At 34.8% G+C, this 22,700-nt stretch overlaps 2 protein-coding genes and 1 pseudogene across 2 annotated transcripts in view; 2 read left to right on the top strand and 1 right to left on the bottom strand.

Annotated features, from left to right (window-relative positions):
* Positions 1 to 1,938, bottom strand: part of LOC106881269 (biogenesis of lysosome-related organelles complex 1 subunit 2) — a 41,919-nt gene extending 39,981 nt beyond the window's left edge. Inside the window, exon 1 of the mRNA XM_014931594.3 lies at positions 1,813 to 1,938. The gene's annotated coding sequence lies outside the window, so the exon portion shown is untranslated. The remainder of the gene's footprint in view (positions 1 to 1,812) is intronic.
* Positions 38 to 21,065, top strand: LOC106881270 (E3 ubiquitin-protein ligase RNF181). Its single transcript, XM_014931595.3, has 7 exons — positions 38 to 650; positions 1,048 to 1,155; positions 11,854 to 11,904; positions 15,454 to 15,542; positions 18,458 to 18,573; positions 18,910 to 18,984; positions 20,952 to 21,065. The coding sequence occupies exons 2-7, from the start codon at positions 1,076 to 1,078 to the stop codon at positions 21,009 to 21,011; spliced, it is 471 nt and encodes a 156-aa protein (XP_014787081.1). The 5' UTR covers positions 38 to 650; positions 1,048 to 1,075; the 3' UTR covers positions 21,012 to 21,065.
* LOC149134641 (U6 spliceosomal RNA) lies at positions 15,186 to 15,284 on the top strand (annotated as a pseudogene).
* Positions 21,066 to 22,700: the final 1,635 nt, after the last annotated feature.

Raw genomic sequence — 22,700 nt, 5'->3', positions numbered from 1 at the left:
TTTTCCATGAGAGTTAGCTCCCCTGACCTTTGTGTGTAATGGGGGTGAAAACGAAGGAAAAATCAACAGTGACTTAATTTTCGGCTTACTAGCCATCATCAATCTGATTAGGTACCCTACTAAAAAGTATTGAATGATTCTTTAATTTAACGTTCAAACATTACGCACAAACATATATATACGCACATATACAAGACATACATGGACATATGCGCACGCGCACATATTGATGGGTGTTTATCATTGAATCGTCATGTCACTTCCCTTTGACTTCTTCCGGTAGCAGAAACAATTAATTGTTGCTGGTCACTGTAATTGACTAAGTTCAATAAACTTGTGACCTTCTGATAGAATAATAAGAAATATTAAATGTTTTTTTATTCATCTCACCGAAGTAAAATTGTGAAAGACGGAAAAGATCTCGGACGAAGAAATACATTAAAAATATATAGTTATTCGTTTGAAGTTGTCTTTACGCCATCCTGACATTTCAATTAGTTGAAAGTAAAAGATCTGTGAGGAAAATATTATAACTGTCTTTGAGATTTTGTAGTTGGAATAATAATTGAAGGGCTGGAAGTTGCATTGAGACTGTCCTTGTCCACGTAGACATCAAGTTTGGCCGTAATTAGGACATGACTCATTGATATGTAAGTCTTAAATATAGCATAACTACACTTTAGGGTACCATTACGATTTGTTTCTTGATAATTTTTTTAATGATGTATATTTGTTAACGAAAATTTACACAGATATGTTTTTGTTTTTGGAGATACGGATGGTGTTTTTTAAATTAAAATAAAGTTTTTACTTTACTCAGAAAGAATACTTTCATAATTTTTTAAACCAGTTAATTTGCTTATGGTAGTTGTGCAATATTACATACGTATGACATTATCCTAATTTATATTATTCATTATCAAAAAAAGTAGAAAATAAAGAAAATCTCCATACTATCTTTGATTTTTAAAATAATAAAAATAGAACTTTTATTATCATCGTTCCCGCTGTACACGTCTTTTACGGGCTCTTTTTTTTCTTTGGCAGCCCCAAAAAGTAGACGACCAAAGTAAATATGGCTTCGTATTTCGATGAACACGACTGCGAACCTTTAGGAGAGGGACAAGCACCAAATCACACACTCTCATTAGCCAGGCAAGTCTTGTTTATTTAATTAATCAGTTTGAACGTCCATGCAAAGTTGGTGAACCACAGAATGAAGTATGTAGTAAGCTTGTTAACATGCAGTTAATGGTCTTGAAAAATGAAAGTTGATTAATCGGAAGTAACGACAGTGATTTCCAGTAATTTCTTATAAACCAACTATGTAACATAATCAATGTATAGAATGTGAATCGACAAGAAAATGCGTCACCGCATCCCGTCGGGTGTTTATGTACAGGATAATTGCCATTGTTCACATGTAACTGTCTTGGTCATCATGCGTCAACGTGCGGGCTACCGAATTGCTTTTTGAGTGGTGTTCGCTTCTGGGTATGTTGGAATGGTACACCTCAACAGCTATTTTTGAATTAAGATTTCACTAAAAAGTACTATACAAGTAGATGCCAGTGAATGCGATATAATGAGGGAGTTTATTAATAAAATTAAGGGATTTCATCAGTTCTGTTTATGAAATAATGGGGTGTCACGGTCATCATTTCCGGTCAATTTACTTTCATTTTTTTGTAAACTCTTATACTGCCATCTAACCAATAACTCTTCTGCAAAAGAATAAACCACAGGAAAACCTCAAAAACTAAAAGGAAAGAAAGAAGTTCAGATAAATGTTTCTGTTAATTGTTTTTGTACCTTTTTGATTGTAATGGACGATCTTACATTTATAGTCAGTGGTTCTTTGAAATCCAACCTTGGTATCTTTTTAAAGCCTGTTTTAAAAATATTCTCTCTCTCTCTCTCTCTCTCTCCCTCTGATCACATGCACACGCATAAACACACACACGTATATATAGGCACACAAACACACAGATATATATATGAAGGGCTTTCTGTCTACTAAATGAACTTACAAGGCCTTGGTCAACATGGGACTATAGTAGAAGACACTTGCCCAAGGTGTCATGCAATATGGATGAACCCAAAACGATTTGGTTGGTAAGCAACTTCTGAACCACACAGTCACACCCAAGAAAAGTAGCACTACATAAATGGTAGGATTAGCTGCTGGAAGTACCTCAGGAAGAATAGCGTAATTTTCATTTCAAGAAAGTAGTAAGTTGTATTTGGACTTCCATATCACTCCATTGCACATCTCTGTTTGTCCATTAACTGAAGAACAATATGTGTTGTTATAGAAGATCAGAAACAAAAAGTAATCAAATTTCTGTTGATGAAAATTAGGTTCTTTGTCATATTAAAAAGTATCAAAGATGGAAAACAATTGTCATAAACAACAAATGACAGATGATTACACAAATTGACTGAAAATACAAGGAAAAAGTTCTATGTTAATCAATGATTGTTTGTAGATCACAGTTTCTAATAAATTTTGCAGCACCCTTTGTTTCAACAATGTCCACGTGAAGACATTCAAAAACTCTGGATGCCTTTATAATGTGTCCCTCTGTTTCAGGTTTGAAAATTTGAGGGCTTGCATTCTCTATGAGTTATGCAAATTGAAACAACTGTGCACACCTATCGGTGAAAATGGTAAGTGGTGCCATTGTACATATTCCCAGATTCTGATTATACCAAAATGGCTTAATGAGTCATCTTAATATATAAAGCTGAAGTTGTGTGTCTGTGTGAAGCCTTTTTAAAAGTGTATAGAAAACCACATTTTCCACTTTTTCATAAAAATTTTTACATCAATGGAATTTTCTCGATGTGAACTTTCCAGTGCAGTAATTAGATTTTTAAAATTCCATTTACTTTGTGTGATTTAAGGGAGATTTGGCTGTTGTTTCTAGCAACTTTTATATTTCTTCCCTTCTACCTGGAACAGCGTTCTTACACATCCATCACATGCTCAACATATAATATAGAGAGTAAGAGTAAAAGAGGGAGAGAGAGAGAGAAAGTGATACATACAAAATCATAAATTAAACTTTCCTCTCAGTATTCTTTACCTATTTTTCATAACATAGATACGTAAAAACACACACAACCACACATACGTGATCTGTGACAACAACATACACAATTCAACATTATAGATATAATATTTAGTTTCTGTGTTTCTTATATAAACACGTGCACGCATTGCTATTTTATAATTGTCTTCTGTTCTCTCTTTCTCTCTCTTCATTGCTACCATCTCTATTCTTTTCCCCCCCTCTCTCTCCCTCTTCCTCTCTCCCTCTTCTCTCTCACAAAACATTCACTACAATATAACTCATGTTCGTCAATGATTGGTAAATATACCACGATTTTCACTAGGGTGTTAGTGTTAGGGTTTATGTATCACTTTCTCTCTCTCTATCTCTCTCTCCCTCTCCCACTCTTACTCTCTATATTATATGTTGAGCGCGTAATTACTGCCCTGGAAAGTTCACATCGAAAAAATTCCATTGATGTAAAAATTTTAAAATTCCGTTTACTTTGTGTGATTTAAGGGTGATTTGGCTGTTGTTTCTAGCAACTTTTATATTTCTTCCCTTCTACCTGTACGCACAATCATTGACTACAATATAACTCATGTTCGGCGATGTTTGGTAAATATACCACGATTTTCACAAGGGTGTTAGGGTTTTAGGGTTAGGATTAGGGTTAGGTTTAGGGTTTTAAGGTTAGGGTTGGGTAATCGTGCGGGTGTTAATCTGAAAAATTACAGAAATGTGAAAATTACCGACCCTGCCATCTATTATAACTTTTGTTGTTCTGTTTAATATATACATAGATTATGCCTCCAAAGAAGAGAGTTTGCTGGGGAAAGAAAGCAACCGGTTTAAAATGACAGCAACAGACTGCACCAATTCACCACATTCCAGAAGCTACTTTGAACATAATGCAAAATGGTGCATCAACATATACTGCCCAATCTGATAGAATTCTGGCAGAACTGTGTAGCAACAGATCGCCAGCAATTGCTTCATCAGAAATTGCCGTCCTACCTCCTGCTAAAAGGATTACCCTGCTATGTAAAATCAGGGCAGCGCAAAAAGTTGTTTTGCACAAGCATTTGTATAGCCAATTAGACGGATGAAATTTACGTACGCTTAATAATGTTATGCAAAACAGCCTTATGACTTTCCCTATTAATTTCATCGTCTTTTGAATTATGAACATATTTACATCATAAGGGTCTTTTCGTTGTAAGGCTTTCTTTTTTAGTTGATTTTCACCTAGCAAGACTTATCGTAGATGGCGTAATAAGTCACACCCGGACATGGTCGGGTTATACTGCTAGTATAGAGATAATTTGCCAACATCATTTGTTATTGCAGCTGTCTGAGAGTGTATCTGTTGGAACATTTTTGGTATCTTGATAGTAAATTACCTCTCAGTGAAGTTCTGATCGTTGGAGAGTCCATCAAATTATAATTTCATTTTAACCCTGTCATTACCATAATTCTAATAAAGTACACATCTTAATTGCTTTTGAAAATGATGAAGAATTTATCATTTAATTACTTTGTCATTATTAAGCTAAAGTTTTTTGAACATAGTGTGAACTTTTGATGGAATATTTAGATTACTTTAAAATAGGAAGTTTCCATCACAGAACCAGAGACATTTTCAGACAGACTGGTATCAAAAGGATTAGTCCTAGATATTTTGATTTGAGAAAAAAAAGGTACTCTGACCTGTTGATTTGCCTTTATTATGATATGAAATGCTTGAATGAAAAACCTCCATGTCTAAAAATGATTAATAATGAGATGGAGAAATTCTCTTTTTTCAAAATATTCATTCTCAGAAAAGTCAATATTGTCCATCACTATAAAGTCACAAGATATTTCTGTATCCTTCAGTTGAACTTTTATTGGAATTGACCCAACCATTTTTAGATTATAACCATTAAAAGTTAAGTGGTTGTGACAACTTAATTGGGTTATTCTATTGAGAAGCAAATAAAAATGGGATAATTGAGCATGAGACCTCAGTATCCACTGTCATATCAATGTTTCTATCATAAATTATTTGTAAACTATTGAGATGTCTACTGGTTGTTAATTTAGTATTTGATTATAAATGTCATTATTATCTATCTGTTGATCCAGGATTAGCTGAAGCACAAACTATATTTGTCATTTATTGTGACAGTTGCATAAACTAATTTTGAACTTGATTTGAGAAGCTATTTAGTCATCTAGGCTCTGACCTAACTCTGCTAATTTTGAACAACAAACTTTAGTCCAGTATCTTGATTTACTGCAATCGATTGGTTACATTACAAGCAACATAGGATATTCTGGGTTGAGGATAAAGATCACAGAATTAGCATGAGCTTAATAAAAAGTGCTTAATTATAGTAGGATCCTATATATCTAATATTGTCAGTTGAAAAAAATTTTGACCAAGATACTTCATGTGCTTAGCAAACATAATTTTTCCTTTAGAGGCATCTAAAACCTTACAAGATGAGTTCATGGAAATGTCTAGATAATACAGAGTATAGATTGGTGTAGATCTGGTTTGTATAGTAACAAGTGAAAGCAGCACACATGTTTCAATTTTATTAAATTTCAGCAAAACTAAGAGTAATCAATGTATGTATGTGTGCATGCACGCACGCACAAACACGCATGCATGCACACACACACACAAAACAAATTGGGAATGTAGTAGCACTAATTATGAATACCAACGACTATATGGCTGAGGGAAAATAGCACAGGTAAGCTTTTTGCATACTAAGTTACTAAATACAAATACATTAGGCTCTAACACATGTAATATAATGGTTTCTAATTTTGGTACAATGCCAGCAAATTTGTAAATATTCTAGTCTAAAAACAATCAGCAAAAGAATTATCTCCCTTATTTCTTTGCTTAGTGTGTCTTTTTCTTCTAAACCAGTGTTTCTCAACCTCATTCTGACCGTGGCCCTCTTTAATTCAACACGAAATCGTTATGGCCCCCATGCTAGTTGAAAATATTTCATTTAAATAAATTTATTTACATTTACAAATTTCAGTTTATATTGCCTGATTTCAGTGGGATCCCTGTGACTGATGCAGGGTTACCAACTTGTCAATGTTTGGTCTCAAAGCCATCAATGAGAGGCGTAAATCTCCTCTTCTTTTTATGTCACAACTAAACCTGACTCAACTAAATAAGATGTGGGAAAAACGAGTAAAAGCAACCTAACGTTCTTCCAGGGTAATGGGTACTTTTTAGAGATCTCTTCATTCATCCACAGCTTCTGGTATCCTCCATACTTGAACCTTGTTAGAGCTGCTTGTGTTATTTTGAAGTTTAATGAAGCTTTCTTGTATGTCAATATCGACTTCAGATGGATCAACAATGAAGCGATCCACAAACCACTATCGCACCATCATTTGGAGTAGATCAGAGAAGCAAATTTCCATATCATTATGTAACTGCTTCAAATGATCAACATAAACTGTTAAGTCATCATCGAGCAGCTCAGTGGATATGCTTGCTAAGGAAGGAAGCTGTGCAAATTTTTGCCTTCCAAGATTCAACCAGAATAACTTTTGTTTCCTGTTGAAAGTTTTAATTTTCTCTTTGCAAGAAAACAGAGTGGAGTTATTTCCTTGAAGTTCTTTGTTAAGGACATTTAGCTTTTCAAGTATGTCAGACAAGTAAAAAATATCACTCTTTGCATCAACAAGTTTCTCTCCAAGTTCTGTTTCACTCAAAAAAGAGATAACAGTATCCATAAGTGTAACAAAGCGATGCAGGTAATTACCTTTGGATAGCCATCTGACTTCAGTATGTAACACAAATCATTCAAATTTCTTGTCGTTATTTTCACGTAATTGCTTAAAGAGGTGATCTTGCAGTGCATTCTTTTTTATTAAGTTGACAGCTTTGATAACTTTTATAAGTGCATCATTCAAACGTCTTGCTATGTCTTTGGCAAACAGATGCTGTTGATAAACATAGTGCACACAAAGCACATTAGGAACAGCTTTTTTTAAGTAAGCACTGAATCCCCGATATCTTCCGATCATAGCAACAGCGTCATCTGTTGCACAAGCCACAATGTTCTTCAATGGAATGCAGTTCTCTTCAAAATAGGCCTCAAGTTTTTTGAAGATGGATTCCACTTTTGTGTTGGTCATTAATTTCAAAGCAAAAAGCAATTCTTGACATATATCATTACCATTAAGAAACCTAACAAATGCTATTAAAAAAGTAGAATTTTTTGGTAGAGTTGATTAATCTATTTGAATTAAGAACTCATTTACCCTAAGTTTTTAAACTAATTGGCTTTCAACATCAGCTGCCATTTCATCAATCCGTCATGATACTGATGAGTTGCTCAGAGGAATAACACAAGTAACCTCTTGTGGACTCTGATCCATAACTGTTGAAAGCACTACAGACATGATCAAAGATTCACCAATGGTGTGAGGCTTACCAGCTTTTGCAATTAAATTTGCTATCTTGTAAGAAGCCAACATTCCTTTGTGAACATTTGATCGCCTGTCATCCTTCCTTGAAACTCATCACATAACCTTTTGAAGAAGTCTTGTGGCTTGTCTTTCTTATCTCTGTGTGCAGTCTCCAGATATTTTTTTAGTTTGCAGGTACGCATACTTTCATTGGAGAACGAAGTCTTGCATAGCAGACACATAGGCATGGTAGAATTTTGTGGAGATTTGATGAATCCATAAGCAAGATATTCGACAGAATATTGTATACACATTTTTTTAGATGCACTTGCCTTGTTTATCTGAAATAATAAATAAATATTTTCAAAAAAGTTGAATAAACAAGAGATTAGTTTCAAGTGTTTTCATCAGGGGGGTGAATACAGAGTAAGGTAATCCAATATACCTTTTTAGCCAAGAATAAAATTAGATCTAAAACCAAGTTTATAAAGTTAATACATTACACAGTTAACTAAATCAAAGGCTATAATAATCAGGAAAAACAGATTAATATTTATGCTTATAAAAAGATAACAATAGCAAGACAAAAATTCATCATTCCCTTTTCAGTTGACAATCCAGAAAGAAAATTAATTTGTTGAAAAGAAACTAAATTATAAAAGTGATAGCTAAAGCAGGTAAGCTGGTAAACTCATGGAGAAAATAGGACTGAGTTATTGTTGAATTAACTCAAATTGCCAAAAAGAGTTAGCAAAGTATATTGAAAATGTTTTTTTTTTTTTTAAGGAAAAATAATTTTATACTTTGTTATACTCTATTAAACATAGTTCAATATTAAATTTTACTCTAATTAAATTAAGTATATAATACTATTTATTGACCAATTATTGAATTATTAAATTGATTAATAATTTAATAGTTGTATAAAAGTGCACATAAGAATGATTTTATCTAGTTTTCTAATGAAGTGTTTGTTTTCGGGGCACCCTTGGCCTCTCACCTCCCTCTTGATTCCCCATCTTAGTTTGAATACTTCTCAAAGCCCTTATTAATTATAGGTTTTTTGAAAATAAATCCTATACTTGTATGTAAAGAAACAGTTTTCCTGACAGCTTGGGTTCAGTTTGAATGATTGATCAATGATTTAACTTGGTGGATCGACCTTTCTGCCCTCACCTCTGGCGCTATGGACCTAGATAGAATATTTATGACAATTAAAGTAACTTATAAAAACTTAGGTAAAATGAAGTAAAAAGAAGTAGATACTTGCACACTAACGATGCAGGAAAATATAACTAAACAAGAAAGTACGGAATCAAGAGCAGAAGTAGGATGAAATAAGCAGAGAGAGAGAAAGAAGTAGTATAATTTGACAAAGCAAAAAAGAAAATCGAATCTTTAAGAGACTTGTGCTGATGTTAACCAGTTAGCATGGACATTGTTGACTAGATGGACTTTCCATGTCGATAATGTTGAAGTGGAGTTTTGATTAATAACTGTGACTTTGCCTTCTGTGCTGTCCATTATATATGTATGTTTTGGAGCAATTTGGTATGATGCAATGATATGTAGCTGTTCATCTTACGAACCAGACATACAACACTCAAGATCTAATCTGACATGTGTTCTTTAGGTACATATATGAATGTAATAGAAAATTAGTACATAAGGATGGTCCATCATCATCATCATCATCATCATCGTTTAACATCCGCTTTCCATGCTAGCATGGGTTGGACGATTTGATTGAGGACTGGTGAAACCGGATGGCAACACCAGGCTCCAATCTAATTTGGCAGAGTTTCTACAGCTGGATGCCCTTCCTAACGCCAACCACTCAGAGAGTGTAGTGGGTGCTTTTACGTGTCACCCGCACGAAAACGGCCACGCTCGAAATGGTGTCTTTTATGTGCCACCCGCACAAGAGCCAGTCCAGGGGCACTGGCAATGATCTCGCTCGAAAACCCTACAAAGGCCAGTCAGGCGGTACTGGCAACGGTCACACTCAAGATGGTACATCTTATGTGCCACACATATCTTTTTCTTATATGTATATGTGTAATGTGCATTTAACAAATAAAAATACGTACCTACATGTTGATATTTTATGATTCCCAAATTTTCTGTGCCCCCCCCCTCCCCATAGTCCCCTGTGGCTCCCTATTGTTCAAACTTAGCTTTGTGGTCCCCTAGGTTGCCATATAGCTCCCCTTGAGAAACCCTGTTCTAAACAAAGAAATCTCACCCAGTATATTGGGAGAAATATCAGCTTAAGAGTTATCATCTGTTATTTCATCAATTTTTAAGTCATTAATTCCTCCACTGATTAAGAATAAGATTGATGGGAATTTCAGGTGGTTTAACAACCTTACAATTTGTTGTCAAAATTGTTGTTTTAAGTGTTTTCAAAGCAAAGCACTTTGCATAACAAACTATTTTAAATAAAGGGTCTTTAGAAATTTCCATGATAACATGGATAATATGAGATTTATTTCACAAAGAAACACTCCATCATAACATTTATGAAGCTATTAAGGACTGCCATTACAGTTACACATTTTAGGCTTGTGAGTCACCCACTAACATTCAGTGGTTGACTGAACCCATACACAGTAGTTTACAAATGTTATATATCTGTTGAAAATAGAGATAAAACTATGAAATAAGTTTTATCTGATTCCCAAGTCACCCATGCCATGTTGCAGAAACCAGATCAATTTTAGATATCAACAAAAGTAGAATGCACAAGCTCTTCACATGAAAATGTTTCCCATATGCATTTGGTTGCCACCATTAACAGTAGTTGTTTATGATACTGATGATGGTGGTGATAGTGACAATAACATAACCCCAGTTAGCTCTTCTTGGGTCATCTGAAAATTTAGAAATATTTTTAATATTTATTATTTCAAATTATACAGATGTGAAATATTTGATATGACAGTGTGATTGAACTCCAGCAACTGGTTAATGTTCTAGTTGTGTCCAGCCCCTATAGAGGGCAATGTCTGCTTTTGATATGGTTCCTAATGCTAACTACTTTACAATGTACACTAGGTGCATTTTTTTTCATGGCACCACAACTCAGCAGAACATGTTCTAAACTCATTTCTATAGGCACAGGTGTAGCTGTGTGGTAGGAAGCTTGCTTCCCAACCACATGATTCCAAGTTCAATCCCACTGCATGGCACCTTGGACAAGTGTCTTCTAACTATTGTCTTAGGCCAACCAAAGCCTTGTGAATGGATTTGGTAGACAGAAACTGAAAGAAGCCCATCATGTGTGTGTCTGTGTTTGTCCCCTTCACCACTACTTGACAACTGGTGCTGGTGTGTTTATATCCCCGCAACTTAGTGGTTCAGCAAAAGAGACCGATAGAATAAGTACCAAGCTTAACAAAAAACGAATACAGGAGTTGATTCATTCGACTAAAAATTCTCCAAGGTGGTGCCCCAGCATGGGTGCAGTCTAATGACTGAAACAAGTAAAAGATAAGTGTTAAATGGTTGAAAGATATTGGTTTATTTCTCTATGACACTCTTAGACGTTCTGGCAGGCATGATAAAGTGTACCACACAGAGATACATTGAAATACAGAGTGTAGCAAAAAAGAAACTTCCTTTCACCAGTCTTGATAAATGTTCAACAGCAAACACACAGTGTGCACCAATTCAACCCATGATGGTAACTAAAGCAAAAAAAACGTCAGTAGAACATGAGCTGCATGAAGATACTTTTATAACCTGCCTAACTTTCCTAGCACCACACCAATGGCCTTGTAAAATGTGGAAGGTTTTCTGCTGCACCCTGTAGTTAGAATGGATTTGAATTTGTGATTCATGAGCTAGTAGTCCAACAACTCATTTAGTCATTTAATCATCATCATCATCATCATCATTGTTTAACGTCCGCTTTCCATGCTAGCATGGGTTGGACGATTTGACTGGGGACTGGTGAACCAGGTGGTTACACCAGGCTCCAATCTGATTTGGCAGTTTCTACAGCTGGATGCCCTTCCTAACACCAACCACTCCGAGAGTGTAGTGGGTGCTTTTACGTGCCACCGGCACGAAGGCCAGTCAGGCGGTACTGGCAACGGCCACGCTCAAAATGGTGTATTTTACGTGCCACCTGCACAGGAGCCAGTCCAGTGGCACGGGCAACGATCTCGATTCGAATGTCTTTTAATCTAAATTAGGATTGCAGAATTCAAAATTCATGAAATATATCCTAATTTGGAAACTGTTTGATTATTCCTCATTCCTCTCATCTGCCCATAACAATGATGATGATGATAGAGGGTACATAGGTTGACATGTCTCATAGTGAAATTCATCTACTTTCTTTCTTCTTCTCCACACACAGGTTATTGCTACAGTATGGAATGTCACTAGAATGGTGGTCTGAAGTTCAAAGGTAAGTATCTATACTATAAAAGGCAAATTTTCTCTGTGTGTGTGTATGTTTAAAATTCATACATTTACACAATTCCAAATTTCTTCGATTAAACAATCGCAATTAATATTCTAAATACAATCTGTTAGGTCACTGCGTCATTTTTTCACTCCAAAAATTTCCTAATAATGAATAAAATCCATAAAACTACAGCAGTAAACATTTTCTCCCTAATAAAATCTAATTTCCTCTTTCTAATACAAATCCTTTCAACTCCTACTTTCTCTTATGACCCTTTACGATCAATCCAACAGCAAATACAAAAAGATCAAAACTGAAACTATCATATTTCGATACTGTAATGACAGATACTAAAACTACATACAAAATTACTTTGCCCCTCTAAAATTAACTATTTCTATTCCTCTTACACATCGTTTCAATTGCTACTTTCTCTTATGAACGTTTACGAACGATCCAAGAAAAAAGACAGAGAAACGAAGGAGAGTGAGAGTCAAATAAACAGACACACTACCAATCATACGTAAATACACACATATATATGTACCTATGGTTACCAATGACCTCATTCCAATTTGGCGGGAATTGTAAGTTTACTTTCCATTTCTAACACCGTCCTTCACCATCGAGACATCTTTCTCAAATACGATCAACAAACATTTATTCCCTACAAACTGTGAGTTTTTTTGAAAATCTTTTCGTAAATCTTGAGATTAATACCCGCATCATTACCTACCTAACCCTAACAAACCCTAATCCTAACAAACCCTAACACTGTAGTGAAAATCGTACGGGTGTTAATCTGAAAATTTAACAATCTTTTTTAAAACACTTTTACTTACTAACATCTTTTTTATTTAGTGTGTGTGTTGCCCATATATATATACACTTAAGACTTAGTTGTGGGTTGGGAGTTTGATCGGCAGAGGTCATTATTATTATTATTATTTTAAATTTTTCCCACAACGGCGGCTTCGGGCAGGTGGGGAATAGTCGATTATATTGACCCCTGTGTTCAACTGGTACTTATTTTTTAGACCCTGAAAGGATGAAAGGCAAAGTCAACTTCGGCGGAATTTTAACTCACACACTCATACATACAAATATCTGTCATTCTCTTCCAAATACGATCGACAGTCAAACATTTATTCCTTACAAACTGAATTTTTTTAATATCTTTCTTAAAACGCATTTACTTACTACCATATATAGACACAGAATACACATTAATACACACATACATACAAATACCTGTCATTTTTTTTTTATTTAGTGTGTGTGTGTTGCCCATCTTAATATATAATGCTGAAGTTCTGTACTTACTAACATTTTTTTATTTAGTGTGTATGTGTGTGTGTGTTGCCCATATATATATACACTTAAGACTTAGTTGTGGGTTGGGAGTTTGATCTGCAGAGGTCATTATTATTATTATTCAGATTAACACCCGCACGATTTTCACTAGGGTGTTAGGGTTACGGTTTTTGGGTCAGGGTTACGGTTTTAGGGTTACAATGAGGGTTAGTCTTACGGTTACGGTTTTAGGGTTAGGGTTACGTAATCGTGCGGGTGTTAATCTGAAAAATCACCGAAATGTGAAAACTACCGACCCTCCCATAACTTTTGTTCTGTTTAATATGTATATAGATTATGCCTCCAAACAAGAGAACTTGCTGGGGAAAGAAAGCAACCGGTTTAAAATGACACCAACAGACTGCAGCAATTCACCACATTCCAGAAGCTGCTTTGAACATAATGCAAAACGGTGCATCATCATCTACTGCCCAATCTGATAGAATTCTGGCAGAACTGTGTAGCAACAGATCGCCAGCAATTGCTTCATCAGAAATCGCCATCCTACCTCCTGCGAAAAGGAATTACCCTGCTATGTATAATCAAGGCAGCGCAAAAAGTTGTTTTGCACAAGCATTTGTATAGCCAATTAGACGGATGAAATTTACGTACACTTAATAATGTTACACAAAACAGCCTTCAGACTTTCCCTATTAATTTCATCTTTTGAATTATGAACATATTTACATCATATGGGTTTTTTCATTGTAAGGCTTTCTTTTTTAGTTGATTTTCACCTAGCAAGACTTATCGTAGATGGCGTAATAAGTCACACCCAGACAACGTCGGGTTATACTGCTAGTTGAAGATAAAGTCTTCATCTGTATTTAATGAAAATATGTTTATTAAGAGATATGAAGAAAATATGCTTGTCAAAAAGTATAATCTACAACTGAATAAGTTACAGCAACTTATACAGACATGTAACAGGTCCCTGCCTAAAATTTGAAAATTTGGTGCATTGTTTCCAGTTTAGAAATCTTCAATAAACATTAAATTTGATAAATATTAAACTGAATGACATCAGCAAAAAACAAATGCAATCAAATGCCATAAATGCAGTTGGGAAATCTTTAGTAAACAAAATAATGAACTTTCCATATCAAGTACTCTTGTCATCAAAATTTTAACCAACAGTTTTCTTTGGACAGAATAGCTAATTGATTGATTAATATCAGCCAAAAAATTGATCGATTAAGTGCTGCAAATGCAGTTGGAAAATCTTTGATAATCATCAACATCATCATCATCATCATCAACTACATTTAATGTCTTTTCCATGCTAACATGGGCTGGGTGGCTTGACAGGAACTGGCAAGACCACGGGTTGCACCAGATTTCATAGTCTGTTTTGGTTTGGTTTCTACAGCTGGATGCCCTTCCTGATACCAACCACTCCACAGAGTGTACTGGATACTTCTTATGTGGTACCGGTACCTACACCAATGCTTTTTTCATGGCACCTTGGTTTTGGGATTTCAGCTGTTGTGGTAGGTGGGTCTTCTTGAGTATAGCAATGTGCCACATATCTCAGTCCTCAACAGACCTTCCAAATTAAGTACTGATAGCAGTAAAAGATTGACCAACAGCTTGCTCTAGACAAAACAGCAGCTGACTGATTGATGCTAGCACTCTCAATCAAATATGAAGAACAGCCACATATACCATCTGTGATAGACAGCCAAATTGTATTAGTCCTGACAAATACAATATTACCCCAAAACTTTCCATATTACATTACTTTTGAAAATCATGAAATCTATTTTTCCATACTTGGCATGGGCCAAGTGAGAGTGTGGTAGGCAGTGTTTTCTACAACCAGATGCCCTTCCTATTTCCAAGTGGAGTATGATAATGGTAATAATGATTACTAATATAGACACAAGGCATGGAATTTGGGGAAGGGTTAGTTGGGTAAATCAACCCCAGTTCTAAATTCAACAGTATATATTCTAATATTGAAATGACATAGAAGATTAGCATGACTCCTGTGCATTTGTGTTTTTTGGGAAGCATTCCATATTTCTTTTTTAAGATCAACTTTGTCTTTCATCCTGACTGATAGAGGCCTCTAGAAAACTACTTATTTTATGGTCCTCCAGAAGGATGAAAGGAGAAGTCAACCTCAATAGGATAAATTTTTTTTATATTTAAATAATATTTATACATAAATTTTATTTTAACTCCTAATAAAAGAATCTTTGGCAATGAAATGAGTACACCACCAACATCTAAGAAAGTAATTGAGTCTCTACCAACAAGAAAAGTAACAGCATCAGAATCAGGTAAGAACAGTAAAACATAATCATAATATAACATAATGATGTTTATTATCATTTTAAAGTTCATTTTTCTACTTTTGTCCGGGTCAAACAGAATTCATTGAGGCAGATTTTCCACCTGTTATATTTTAACAACATATCGACGAAGAGATTTTCTCTCAGACAAAACCCACAGCATTTCAATGGTGTATATTTGTTAAATATGATATATAGATGGCTATGTTAATTTAATGCTGTCTCCATTGCATATGTCAGAACTGATTTTGTTACACTTTATTTGGTAAGTATTGTGGGGTCTGCAGTGGTTAAGCAAATCATTTTTCAGGACTCTACATCAGTGATTTCCAACATGAGACATTTGTCTCAGAGATGGGGGCCTGGGAAAATTGTGATGGTGAGTGAGATCCATCATTTAATCCGAAAGAATCAGTAAATATTTTGTTCAAAATGAAAAGTACCAAGACGTGGCTATGTGATGACGTTGAAAAGAAATACCCTAACACTGTCATTTCAGCAACGGAACTTTTGATTCATTTCTTCACGTCTTATTTGATTGAGTGTAGCTTTAATGCTGTTGATGATTTTCTTTAAGCCAAGAGAAGCAAACTTGAAATTACAAAACTTACAGCTGAAACAAACTTGTCTCTTTGAATCAGTGAAATTTGCCAAAGTCACCAGGCACAAGGTTCTCATTAAAGTGAATCACTTCTTTTTCTAAGTTGATAATGTACTTTTTTTGTACTCAGTGAATTCATTTGTATTAAATAATTGTGACGAAATAATAAAAATAAAGTTGTTGTTTTTTTTCCAACAACTTTATTTAATGTATTCCCCAGTGGGGCATACATTTTTCAGGAAAGTTATAGTGGGCCTCAGGAAAAATAGGTTAGGAAATGCTGCTCTACATATTTGCTCAACCAAATCTCTCAAATCTCACCTACCATCTTAAAAAGAAGATATATTAGACAAGGTGATCTTGGATTACTGCACACTGGAAAAAGACTGAATAGTCATAGTGGGAATGTTTTTGATAAGACTGCATAGTCAGGTCTGACCTGGGGTTAAATTAAAACAACATCACAGAAACATATATATATATATATATATATATATATATATATATATATATATATATATATATATATATATATATATACCCCTGGAAAACATATTTGACTCTCAATAAGCCTCTCAGTCCAGCTTCTTGTAAATAAGTATATCTTTAGGTAGTAGGGTTACTATACTATCTTTAATACCACTATCTTTACCTTGGGTGTCTTTAGCAAAGTTAGCTCTGTTGCAAGCATTTGGACCAGGCCCTTGGTTCACACTACAATCACATTTTTTTCCTGCAGCAGTTTACGAGGTGGTATCAAAAAAGTTCCCGAACTAGTTCTGTAGCATGCCAACAGTTGGCAGCACTCGGTTGCATGTGCGGTGAGAACTAGCAGTGACCTTCATGAGGCAGTATGTCAAGTGACATTGCTGTGCTTACTTTGCAATTTGTGTTTTTGTGATCATGTGTATGCTGTAGTTTGCGACTTTGTTATGGACAGGAAGTTGGAACAAAGTGCCAATGTGAAGTTTTGCGTTAAACTTGGGAAGTCTGCTACAGGGACATTGATCATGTTTTGGCAAGCTTACGGTGATGAGGCAATGGGTCATAAGTAATGTTTTGAGTGGTAAGAGCACTTTTGAAGTCCATAACAAAATCGCAGACTACAGCATACACATGATCACAAAAACACAAAAGTGGAAGAATGTCCTTAGAAGACGATGAACAATCTGGAAGACCTGCCATGAGCATCACCTCCAGAAATGTGGAAAAAATTCATCAGCTTGTTTATGTCTCTCATAAATGGAGGACAATGAAATATGTCTGTCGTATGGATCCATACAAGCAATCCTAAAGTTTGAATTGAACATGCAGTGTGTCTCTGCCAAGTTTGTCCTCCACCTGCTAACCACTGAGCAGAAAGAACATCATGTCGAAGTCTGTCCAGATCTCCATCAGTGTGCCACTGATGACCCATCCTTCATGTTGAGGATTATCACTGATGACAAGAGTTGGGTCTATGGGTATGACCTTGTGACAAAGCAGCAGTTCTCACAATGGAAGAGCAAGAGCATGAAGAATTAGATTCTTCACATTAGCAATGCACCCTGTCACTGAGCTCTCCTCACTTGTGAGTTTCTTGCCAAAAACATTATATCACTTCCACACCCACTGTATTCACCAGATTTAACACCTGTGGACTTCCATCTCTTCCCCAAGATGAAAATGCAGTTCAGAGGTCGCTGTTTTGACACCATTATTGAGATCCAGAGCAAATTGCAGAAGGTCCTCAACTCCCTTACAGAAAACGACTTCCAGGCTGGATTCCAAAAGTGACAAAAATGCTAGGACATGTGTATTGCTGCACAAAGTGACCATTTTGAAGGATATGATGTTAAAATTTAGGTAAAAAAAATATTCACCACAGGAAGCATTTATATGTTAAGTAGCTTTACTATAGACATGATGTGAGGCCTGTTAGCCCTTTTGATACCAACCTGTTTCAGACTACCCCTGATTCTGTGAGGCAAAACTTCCTGTTTTAATGTGATCTAAATTAAACCCTTCCCTCTATATTTCATGTTAATTTATGTTCCAAACACCAGCTTAATAATGAGTTATTTTACTAAAATTTTTCAGTATTTTCAAAATTTATTGAAATAAACAATATATTTCAGCAGAAATGGGTAACAAAAGGGTAAATGGACTATAATTGTTGACTCTTCAGGTACATTGACCACAAATATGGTTTATGTATGTATTTGGTCATCAGTAAGTGTGTTAACCAACTTAGTTAATAAATGAATCAATGAATCCTCACTCTTCATTTATTAAAAAAACATTTGTTCTGTTACCATTTCAGAAGATTCTCTCAAATGTACAATATGTCTTGGTGAGTTTGAGGAAAATAATGAAATAAAGACTTTACCTTGCAACCACCAGTTCCACAGTAGTTGTATCCTACCATGGTTAGAGAAGGTGAGTGTCAACACCATCATCATCATCATCATATTAATGTCTACTTATTCCTTCTTACATGAATCCAGCAGAATTTATTGAGAAGGTTATATTACACGTAGTCTATCAAATGACAAAACAACCTAGACATAGTTACGGGCGTCTTAAGATGATCATGCAACATGTCAAGATGCATCAAGAAACCCATGTATTTTCATGGCTGTCCTAATTTCCACATGCATTAACATGTGTCCTAATACTCTACATGCATTAATATGTATCCTAATATTCTACATGCATTAACACATGCCTTATCTGTTTCCTGACACAATTTTAAATGGCTTCATCTTTCTTTAGGTTAACACATGTCCAATGTGTCGGACAGAATTCCCAACAGACAATCCAGAATATGAAGAATATCGGGCTCACAAGGTAAGTTTTTTTCATATGTGAGTAGTTATTTCTACAATACAGATGTTAGGCTATTTTTTATACAGTAGTGAATGTTCTGGCTATTTATAAATAATCACATTGGTTCTTGATAAAAATTTACTTTCAAATTTTTCTGAATATTTTTCAATTTGAAAAGACAAATGCATAAAAAAAAGGCTGTTTTCCTCAAACATGAAAATCATGAAAGGAAAAAAAAAACTCAAAGTAGATATATATTTTTCAATTTGAAATTATTTAATATTCAGTGAAGAAAAAAGATAAAATTGAATAAAGTGGATATAACATTTATAATGTACATACAAGCATAGAATGGCTCCAGCAGTAATATTTTGTCTCAGACAAACTTCTCAAAGAGACTTGTATTTCTTTGATAAAGTTTCTCTAAGATAAAATATTACAAATAGTGCTATTATAGTTTTGTATGTACATTATGCTTTAACCATCATTCTTTTAATCTAGTGCTGTTACAAGTGTGTATATTGATTTAGATAAAATAGGTGCAGCCATGGCTGTGTGGTTGAGAAGTCTGCTTCCTAATCATCTGACCAAAGCCTTGTGAGTTGGTTTGATAGACAAAAACTGAAAGGTGGCTATTGTATATATGTATGTGTGAATGTATTTGTATATAAGTGTGAGTCTTCTTGTCTTGAAATTGTAAGACAGTTGTGAATGTCATTCTCATACAAGCAGTGTCATTCATTTCCATCTTCTGTGAAAGTATGTCAGGCCATGGGGAAATACTACTCTGCATAGAAACAGGTGAGGGTTGGCAACAGAAGGGGCATCCTACCATAGAAAATCAACCTCAATAAATTCCATCCAATCCATGCAAACATGGAAAAGTGGACATGCTTACATGGATTGGATGGAGTTTATTGAGGTGATGGAGAAGATTCCTTAGCAAGCAACCAGCAAAAATTGAACTGACATCAAAATAATCCATTCAGTAACTACATTCTGAAATAGAATATTGTTTTTAAAATTATAGTCCACTTGGACTACCAGGATGGAGGGAGATACAACTCTGTTTACAATCACTTTTGTGCCCTCACCATCTTGGAGGTACATAAGAAGAAGAAAAAAACAGTTCAGAATTAAGATAATCTGTGTAAGGGATTATTTGACTGGTGAATTGGGAGTCATACACCATGACATCAGCTCCTTGGTTACTAATTTTGTTTTTTCATTTTCTTTCAAGTCTTTCACATCTGTATCACATTTTGCTTAAACAATATAGATGCGTTCTACATTCAGTTGTAGATTAATTCTTGAAAATGATCAACTGAGTGAATAGCAAGTTTGGATATCTTTGATAAACTAGGCAAAATAGTTACTTGTCATATCCTTGCCCCAAATTGATGATATTTTGCTGATATTTTATAACATCACTCTCATGGGAATGATGGAGTAGCATAAGCAGTTTGAGTGCAAGGCTAAAAGTTTTGCTGTTTTTACTAACACTCATTTATGATTTTAGAGATCAAAAGCCACTGGGACTGACTTTGTTATTAATTAGAAACTCTTCTTCAACATTTTGTGGCCTTTGATTGATATAAGAAATCATCATTGTGGAGTTCTTTTAATTTATTTTTTTTCTTTTATGTTCATAGGGATTTGGTATTCTACAATACAACATCCCTATATATTTCTCAGTCACATAACATCTGTAATGCATATAATTCTTCCTCACATGTGACCTAATTATTTCGTCCCAGATCTTCCTTAGTCTGCATCCACCATACTACTATAGATAGCTTTCACCATCAATGCACAGAACTTTTTGATCAATTTTGTATTTCATATCATCAGTTACTGGTCCAAACCCATATCCTCGAACACTGTTGATGAGCATAATGACATTGGTGACGATGATGTGTAATTAATCAATTATTTCAACCTTCCTCCTTCCATTTCTCAAGTAAACCATTTTCTCTTTTCTATTGCAGGCCCGCCAGAAACAAAGAGATTTTGAACTTGATTCTTTACACAATTCTATGTTTGGTTGACTTAAACCCTGTATAAAAGCTTTGTTAAGAAATAAATCAAATATAAAACTCACACTTTTAAGTAGATTTCACTATTTTCCTTGTCTCTTTTTTGTGACTCACAGTGGCTATGAGGTGTACTCAACAGCTAACCACAAGGTTATGAGTTTAAACTTTACAACAGCTGTAGTATAATGTTATTAAGTAAGGCACAACACACTTAAGTTTGTCTAATCTGACATAATAGGCATCACTTTCTGCTTCACAATTAAAAGGGGAAAATGTCCAGCTGTAAAAATAACTGCACCAATAAAATAGTCTCTCAGACTGCTAGAAATAGGTGTAAATCTACCTCAAATCACAACCTATGCTCTTAAAAACAAGTAGTTCACATTGAATATTTAGTACTAGATACATTCTGTGAAGAAATGATGGGATGGTCAGGCTTAGAACATCTTTTATCATTAATCTGGTTGATTAGTGTTCAACTGAAACTAAATAATGACTCAGCTGCACCTACAAAAGCAGATTGGATAATAAGAGAAACCAACAGGCTCAGATTGACACACTATCCCATCATACAATAAAATACTGCATGTCAAAGTGTATAGTCAACTGATATCTGTACACAATGGATTTGTGGTTGCACCAAGTTGGCTTGATCAGGGCTGACCATTCCACCTATTTAACTATGGAAAAATTTTGATGTAAAATAACTGAGGGAGGAAAAGATACTTTCATGTTATTTCTTCTTTAGATATGGCAGTCGTACTTCCTGTATAACTGCTGCAGGATGTTTAACCCTTTAGCATTCAGATTATTCTGTCATATATAATGCTTATTTATTTACATTGTTTTGAATTAATCATGCATTATCTTGTGGCTTGAAGATTTTGATGATGTGATTGTTTAGTTCTAGTATGACATTGTAGGGCAAATATGAGATGTTGGACCTGGTCAGTTTGAACATAAAAGAGGCAGAATATTTTGGCTGGATATGGCTGGTTTAATTGCTAAAGGGTTAATTTTCTGCATAGCTGTGGTAGCGTGTCCCACTTCCTGTAGTATTGTGGTTGTGTGTCTTACTTATAATCGAACAATATCGGAACTATTATTTACATCAAAACCTGTTTCTAGTATAGTCATGTTCATATTCCTTTCAGTTTTTAACTTGCTGTTTTATCACAACAATGTTTGTTATTTCCTGTTTAGCAATGACAGTGTTTTGTCTTATTTTAATGGGTAGAGCCATGGTCAAACATGTTCTTCTTTAACCATGATAACATTGCTTATTTTTAGTTTAGTCCTGTCAGTGTTGTTTACTTCCTGTTTAATTGTAGCATGTTACTTATTCCTAGTTTATACATGGTACCATTCCTTTCCTTCTTTTTTAAATACCATATTTATTTAGGTATAATAAAAACTGTTTAAAGGAAAAGAACAAGCATGGTCATGTGATTTCCGTAATGTAAACTTTACAACTGGCAAGCTTTTACAGCCTACATTAGTAAAGTTCAAAAGGTTATCTTAAAGTTTGCTTTTTATTTTGTTTTGTATACATGAACTTTCAGTGAATTTAAACAGCAATTGTAGTAAATTTAACTAAACACTCTTTTCTCTGTACATCATATTAAAGAAGAGTCAGTGCTTAGCATACAGAAAAAGATATTTTTTCAAGGACTTCATTGCTCATAATTATGGCTGTGCATG

This window comes from Octopus bimaculoides, chromosome 7 (assembly GCF_046866305.1).
Source record: "Octopus bimaculoides isolate indiv1 chromosome 7, ASM4686630v1, whole genome shotgun sequence".
In the NCBI taxonomy this organism is placed as follows: domain Eukaryota; kingdom Metazoa; phylum Mollusca; class Cephalopoda; order Octopoda; family Octopodidae; genus Octopus; species Octopus bimaculoides.
This window is presented reverse-complemented; position numbering and strand designations above follow the sequence as displayed.

Coding starts and splice junctions, on each gene's coding strand:
- LOC106881270 (XM_014931595.3), top strand. CDS start 1,076: ATGGCTTCGTATTTCGATGAACACGACTGCGAACCTTTAGGAGAGGGA. Junction 1,156..11,853: donor CACACACTCTCATTAGCCAG/GCAAGTCTTGTT, acceptor CTCCACACACAG/GTTATTGCTACAGTATGGAA. Junction 18,574..18,909: donor TCCTACCATGGTTAGAGAAG/GTGAGTGTCAAC, acceptor ATCTTTCTTTAG/GTTAACACATGTCCAATGTG.